At 34.8% G+C, this 8,096-nt stretch overlaps 1 protein-coding gene across 1 annotated transcript; it reads left to right on the top strand.

Moving 5' to 3' along the window:
- The first annotated feature begins 1,179 nt into the window (after nt 1-1,179).
- LOC127849644 (uncharacterized) lies at nt 1,180-1,700 on the top strand. The gene is made up of 2 exons (XM_052382390.1): nt 1,180-1,495; nt 1,618-1,700. Exons 1-2 carry the CDS (start codon nt 1,180-1,182, stop codon nt 1,698-1,700), a joined length of 399 nt encoding a protein of 132 aa, XP_052238350.1.
- The last annotated feature ends 6,396 nt before the right edge of the window (nt 1,701-8,096 follow it).

Raw genomic sequence — 8,096 nt, 5'->3', positions numbered from 1 at the left:
AGGCGATGTAACAATATTATTTTGATTGATAGATCAAAGTTAGTAAATTTCATTTTGTGTGATTTTATTTAATTGATTTCATTACTATTTTATAAGAATGTCTGTAGTTTCGTTTAATTCTTTGATAAAGCCTCCTCACACATAGGCGAAAGTATCCCGACGTCAACTTGCGTGTACTGGCGAATAAGACTTCAGCAAAATTCGTTCTCATTAGTATATGTACGTTGCACACCGTTGGTGGTGTTCGTATGGATGCGTTTGAGAGCTTTTGCGTCCGTTGCGATTAGTTCTGTTCGTGAAAAAATTTTAAACATGTTGAAAAATTGTTGGCGAATAAAAGTTTCGTTTATCGGTCGTTAAAATACGTTTCAATACGTTAGGCGATCGGAAAGTCTTCGCATAGCGTTCGTCAACTGGCGTAATAGGTCGCATCTCTCAGCTAATTTGCATATTAGGAATTACTTGATTTGCATATCAAGCGAAAAAGGACGATCCGAAAACCAATCTTTGCGATAGCTTGCGAACTTTTGCGAACTTAAGCGAGGATTTGCGTATTGTTGCGAATTGAATCCGACGCATTTAAGCGATTTATAACGATAAGTTAAAGTTCAGAAAACGAACGGCATACGCTCGTATACGAATCAATCCGAAGGGTAACTACGATAAGCGAAACTATGCGAATCCATCCGAATTTTAGCGCTCCTAATTGTTTTAGAAGTTGGCGCAGACATATGCAGGTATTTCATATATATAATGTTGAAGGTATCATTATTTCTTCGTCATAATGGAATATATACAACGCCTGAGACAGCAGTATGTTGCTGCTATGGCCAATCAAGAAGTAGTCCAGCAAGAACTAAACATACACCGGTTTCTCAGAGGCCGACTAAGGTGGAGAAGAGGAGACAGAGCACGTAATATCTGGAGAAGACCATGGCTGCATCCCGGGAGACGGCACAAATTTGGCATCTATGATCAGCTCATGGTTGAGCTCAGAAGAGAAGATCCTGGATCATTTAAGAAATTCCTCCGCATGCCTACTAAAATGTACGATGAAATTTTGGGAAGGTTCGTCATCGCCTCGTGAACTCACACAATCGGCAAAGGGACCCCTTGGATCCAGGGCTAAAGTTAGCTGCCACACTACGTCACCTGGTTTTTGGTGTCAAGTACTTAGACATGCGGGATTCCTGTTGGGTCGCTGAAAATACCCTCTCTGTAGTGGTCAGGGACGTGTGTCATGCTATATGTGAAGAATATGTTGATGAGATTATGACAGCCCCCTCCACACATGAGGAACGGAGACAACTGGCTGATGGTTTCCTCGAGAATTGGAACTTTCCAAATTGCGTTGCTGATATTGATGGCAAGCACATAACTATCAGAAAGCCTTCCAGCTCTGGTTCCGTATATTATAACTATAAGGGATTCTTCAGCATCCTCTTACTGGTCATTGTCGACTCGGACTACAAATTCGTATGTTGTGGTCTGGGTGGTGAGTATTAGTCTACATAAATTTAACTGCATTATTTTGTAATTGCATAAATTATATACATTTAGTGCTGTTTTCAATGTACAGTTGTATACTGACAATTTCTTATTATTTTGTATTTTCAGGATACGGTTCAAGTGGAGATGCCAAGATTTATAATGAATCAGAATTCCTGGAGATGGTGCAGGATGGTTCCATTGGATTTTAGGACACACAGCCCTTTCCAAATGACACCGTCGACATGCTCTATTTCTGCATCTGTGGTTGCTTAAGTTCCCGTGGCATTAGAGCAACAGCCTTCCTCGCTCTAAATCCTCTTCCTCTTCCCAAAAGCGGCATACTTTTGACTTACATAATCAGTAGTCACAGCAATACTGTCGAGTCGGATTCTATATCAAAACGCCCTGATGCAGAAACACCGTTTCGGAAATATTCGGCGGTATGCGCAACTATGCGCAAGATTGCGCTTACATTCGTATCTTAACGCTCTGAATAGCTCCTCATCGCTATACGAAAGAACGGATATTATTTGCGCGACCTAACGCTTTCTAGCGAATTGCTGTAACTGTTCGTCACACTTCGTAAATCATTCGCACCAAAAAATTCCTATACGTTCACCTTTCGTTATAATATTACACAATGCAATAAATGTTCAAACAATTTCGGCAAGAATTCGCTATAATTCATTAATTTACCCTTTTCGCCAGGCTTCGTCATATGGATTCGTCTATGTGTGAGGAGGCCGAAGCTTGATTGCAGCGAACGCCTGATGCTTATTGAAATACTCTCGAGCCCGTTTCCTAAGTAGAACCAGAACTTTGTGTTTTGTGGGGATTTAAAGAACGACCCTATCGTGGAGATCGAAACCATGACCTCCCGTTCGCTAGGCCGTCACCATACATAACGTCACGGGTATTATTAAGATTTTGCATTGTATTACTGTTCCATCGACCGAAACGTTTTAATTAAACAGAAGCAATATTTATGAATAATGAAATGTGGAATTTAATGCATAAGTAAAACGTCAAAATGCATGTTATATTTTCGAGCACGCACATAGCACTTCTAATCAATACCTTTCCGCCGTTCACGTTCGTTTACCGCATCGATTTTCTCACACTACCAAAAACTTTGAATAATTTAATTTCAAACAATATTGTCCACTGCAATGTAAGAGATACAAACACGTTATTAAGTATAGTGTTCTTGTTTATTCCGTTGATGCGTTAATTGTCTTTCTTTAAAACAGTCGAATTATATCTATCTTAACTAACGTTTTTAACTCAAATAATTTTTGAACACATTAATTTTACTTGATGGTTAAGACAACATAAAAACCGATTAAAAACGCCTAGCTGTGAATATTAGCCGTAGGAAAAACCTCTTTTGGTAAGTTGGTGCCTTCTGTGGATGTCTAATCGGCTCAAAGGTGTCGCTGAATCAAGAAAAGTTCAAAACTTATATGTTCGTTGGAATGATAACTCATGTCGCCTAAGCAAACAAAACCTGCGGAGTTTTTTCCATTTGAACGAACTTAATCGCAAAATGTCGAAACGACAATATGGTATCGCGTTTTTACATATTCATAAACTGAACAAAAAAAAGTACACCATGAACCAGAATGGACTAATGACGATGGCGAATTCTGACAATGCATGGTCGTTCACGAGAAATCATGATTTGATAATGAAATCATTATACAGAGTAATAAGCATGAAACGATCGACTAATTTGGAGTGGTTCAATTGCTTTCTTTTAATTTGTGAAAATACGCGGATAACAAATAGAAAGTTGAAACGCATGATTGAAAATATCAATACAAACTGTAAATAACTCTATGACATCGTTTCGAATCCCGATGGGGTAAATCTGTTTCGGTCTTCTTGTCATTATTCACTATACTGGAGCTAAGACTAGTTGTATATATTATAAATGCGTTGTATAAAAAAAATTTTTACGTTCCGTCATGCACAACGACACACGCACAACGCATCACTATAATTTACTCAATCATATGCTTAATATTTACATATTGATACACACTATATGTCAATGCTTCTGTTGTATTTTGGAAGCAAAATTAAATATACAATATGTTCATAGATCAAGTAAAACGTGAATTGTTAAAGATTTATCAAATTTATTGTTACGGGCGATCTAAAATAAAGAACGACTTTTTGTCGTACTCAAGTGTACAGGAACCACTTGATAATTTATCAAAGAAACATATAGTATTGTATGTTTCAAATGACAAGATATCTGCAAACAAATCCGAACGAAACTCGGCAGAAATAAGATGGAATTTCGCTCCAAACACATGTTATCTAGCAGTTCCTTCATTAGCATAGAAATTGTCGACAATCTTATGGATCACTTCAAATTATTTCTTGCCAGCGATGCAATTAGAAAACCATTATGAAGCTGACGAGGAGTAACTCGACAGGAAATCACACGTTTAATGGTATTAAGTTACAATAATTAAGTTAATAAAGTGGTCGCAAGTACCGCAACGTGTTTTACATGAGACTTAAATAGATCTTGTTGGCGTTTCCAGTTACTTATATGGACGACTGTTTGCATTTTTCCACCATACTTTATAAATGCTATTCGAAAAAGCTTTAAAGAAATGAATCCGAATCAGATGTACGTTTTACCAAGTATATCTACATAATGATTACACGTGTATGATTGTGTATTATATACTAACGTACGATAGCACGATTTTGATTTTGAAGAACTAAATCTAAGAAACTAAAATTTCAAATTTTCAATAGAAACGGATTCAGATTTGGCATGCCTTTACAATTGCAAACAGACAATAGTAGTAATGTAGTGATATTTTCAGTCCGTGAATGCTGCGTGTTGTGCTGTGGTCTTTGTCTAATAAAGTATGGGCAATGTGTATTGTGTCTTTAATTAACCCATTTATGCCTAGCGTCTAGAAAAAAGGCCTTGGTAAACAGCGTAGACCCAGCGCTGTTTGCTTAAAGGAATTTTTGTAAGAAATGTTCTATATATAGAAATAAATATACTAGACATTCCTAATTTGGCAGAGTCCACAAGGCATAAATGGGTTAATGACTCATTATATTTAGAGGGATGTTTCCAGGTGCTAGCTCTTTTATGTGTAGGTAATTTATAATTGTGTGTAACAATGCTCATACGAGCAGGATTCATCTTGTACACCATTCACTGTTGGTTGTATTGAGGATCTTATCTTCGGGACTTGAAAGTGGAATATGCTGACCATTTGCATTACATTGAAGGATAACAAGAAGTTACCCATTTAAGCAAAATGCATTATTTACTACCTTAACAAATAACCAGACATAACCGATCAACTTTACCATACAAGCAATATGAAGCCCATAGACCAATTAGATGATATCGCTCCCCAAGATATTCCCGACCAACCAAACACGAAATAAATTAATGATATTGAAAATAATTATAATTTTATTGTCAAAGGAATATACATGTTTAACTCAAATTCTAACACGGCCCGCGACTTGTTTTCTATAGACAAAGAAGGAAATCAAGTGTGGGTTATTCTGCAATAACTTATGGGCGGACTTTAATGTTTCGAAAATAGTTTCAAATAAATAAAGAAAATAAAATGCACGTGCTAAAACCCGCTCTAAAAGAAATCTCATAAATGTAGCATGTATATAAATGTAATGAAACAACAAATTGTATATTTGGTGATAAATGGCATAACCACGCCTTCAAAGAATGTTAATTGTTAGGTAACGTACAGAAAACATTTATAGCATGTCAGCTTTTCAGTAGCATCAATAAACTTGACGTCATTTAGTTTCTTCGATTCTACGATTCAATGAAAGTGACGTCATTTGCAAATTATTTATGAATGAAAACGACGTCATATGTTTGTACAATTCAATGACGTCACTAAATAGTGGACTTTGTACTAAGAAGGGCGGAGTATTGAAAAATATAGTTCACGTCCTAAAGCTTGAACCAAATCAATCAGAATCGTGTTAGAATCGAAATAATATTTTTCTATGATGGTTTGTTTTCGAATAACCCACAGTAAGTTGTATAGATGCGTGTTATCAAATCACTCGTGCTTCGCACTCGTGATTTAATTCCTACGCATCTATACTCCTTACTGTAGGTTATTCGACAACAAACCATGATAGAAAAATATTATTTCTTAAATAAAAATATAGCCATTTGGGATTTTTGTTTCATATGTGGTTAAGATAAATCGTCTTCAATAATTGATCATATATATACTAATCGAACTGACAGAGTAAGTACTGCTTATGTCCCACAAATATCTATAAGCGACCACTATCCGGTATGCATGACAAGGAAAATTAACTATAAAATCTCGAAACAAGGCACTCACTCGAATATAAGATATAGATGCTTTAAAAAGTTTTCAATATCTGATTTCCAATTTGATCTATCAATTTCGCAACTAAACTTAATTGAAACTGTTCACGATCCAAATATGTCCCTTCAATCTTTATATAGAATTTTAAATAACGTTTTAGAAAAGCACGCCCCTTACAAGCAAAAGAGAATAAAAAGCACACATATGCCAAAATGGATAAACAAAGAAGTTATTAAAAGTATGTGCGATAGAGATCACTTCCACAAAATTAAAGACTGGGACAATTATAAACTGTTACGAAATAAAACTACGGCATTAATTCGCAAAAGCAAGAAAGAATATTACAACAATGCTGTTAAAAATGGTACTAGTACGACAAATATTTGGAAAAAATTGAAAATGATATCTAATAATGACAATGATCAAAACTGCGGAGTAAATTTGCCAAATAAAATTTTAGTGAACGGTGTGTATGTTGAGGACAAAAGTAGGATCCTAATTGCCTTAAATGAGCATTTTACAAACATATCAAATATTGTTGATAAGCTTAAATTTCACGAAGAAAACTTTGCTTATTTGAAGTTATATCTCGACAAATCTTTAAAACAGCATGAATTTTCTATAAATTACATTACCCCTCTCGAAGTAAGTATAATAATTGGCAATTAAAATGTTAACAAGGCTACGGGACTCGACGGGATCAGTGCAAACATTATTAAATACTGTGGAGAGCATATTGTTTTACCAATTACCTCGATAATTAATAATTGTATTCGTACAAGAATTTTCCCCGATTTGTTAAAACAAGCGTTTGTTCTACCAATATATAAAGACTCAGACAGAGAGGACTGTAATAACTATCGTCCGATTTCAATTTTGCCAACTATATCCAAAATATTCGAAAGACATCTTTCAAATGAATTGAAAAAATTCTTTCGAATAACAAATGTGTTGAATAAACATCAGTCAGGCTTTAGAGAAAATCATTCTTGCCAAACAGCACTGATTCGACTTATTGATGAGTGGCTCAAAGATGTAGATAACGGTAATTGTATTGGTTCTGTTTTTATTGACATGAAAAAAGCTTTTGATTTAGTAGATCATGAAATTCTGTTATACAAACTAAAACTTCATCACTTTTCGGATGGTACCTTGTCCCTTTTTCATTCTTATCTTAGTCAAAGACAACAATGCGTTAAACTAGGAACTAGTTTTTCTACCCCTCTTACTATTAAGAGTGGTGTCCCTCAAGGTTCTATTTTGGGCCCTCTCTTGTTTCTAATTTATATAAATGATATTGGGTTATTACTAAACCAATCAGACATAGACTTGTATGCTGATGACTCGACACTACATGCTACAGGGGCCAATCCTTCAGAAATTCAAACTAACTTACAAAATGATATTTATTCCATACAAAAATGGTGCACCCTCAATAACATGATGATAAACCCTAATAAATCAAAATGCATGCTTATTGGATCAAAACAAAAAATTAAGAATATCAACCTTGATCTAAAAATAGATAATAATGCTATTGAAAATGTCACTAGTCATAACATTTTAGGTCTTTATATTGACAAACATCTGCAATGGAAAGTACACATTGATAAAACATGCTCTAAAATAAGCAGTAAAATAACTCTACTAAAAAAGATATCAAATTACCTCACTTTTGATATGAAGAAATTATTTCATAATTCATACATTCTAACATGTTTCGATTACTGTTGTACGATCTGGGGCAACGCTAATAAAACCAATTTAAAAAAAGTGAATATTTTACAAAAACGCGCAGCGAAAGTCATTCTGCAAAAGCCAAATAGAACACCATCCAAAGAATTGTTTTTACAGCTTAATTGGCTCTCGTTTAATAATAGATGTAAATACCACACGGCAATCTTGATATATAAATGTGTCAACAATCAGACTCCAGAATATTTAAATAATATTATAACTTTTTCTCAAAATCAAAAATATAACTTAAGATCTGCCACCCATAGCGATATTGTTAATACCAAAGCAAATACAGGTTATAAGAAACGAGCTTTTTCATACCATAGCATGGATATTTGGAACAGTATACCGATTGGAATAAGAATGGCATGCTCTATCTCTGCTTTTAAAAGGCAATATAAAGCACATTTATTTTCTAATAAATAATATGTCATATGTTGTTGTTGTCTTTTTTCTAATCAATGATATTTCATGTGTGTCTGTCTAAAAGGCAAAATGTGTGTGATG

This window comes from Dreissena polymorpha, chromosome 11 (assembly GCF_020536995.1).
Source record: "Dreissena polymorpha isolate Duluth1 chromosome 11, UMN_Dpol_1.0, whole genome shotgun sequence".
In the NCBI taxonomy this organism is placed as follows: Eukaryota; Metazoa; Mollusca; class Bivalvia; order Myida; family Dreissenidae; genus Dreissena; species Dreissena polymorpha.
The sequence above is the reverse complement of the archived record's forward strand: the minus strand, read 5'-3'. Positions and strand labels throughout refer to the sequence as shown.

What these genes read in the sequence shown, in the direction of transcription:
- LOC127849644 (XM_052382390.1), top strand. Translation starts at nt 1,180, where the DNA reads ATGCGGGATTCCTGTTGGGTCGCTGAAAATACCCTCTCTGTAGTGGTC. An exon ending in CGTATGTTGTGGTCTGGGTG is followed by an intron (nt 1,496 to 1,617) that starts GTGAGTATTAGT and finishes TTGTATTTTCAG; the next exon opens with GATACGGTTCAAGTGGAGAT.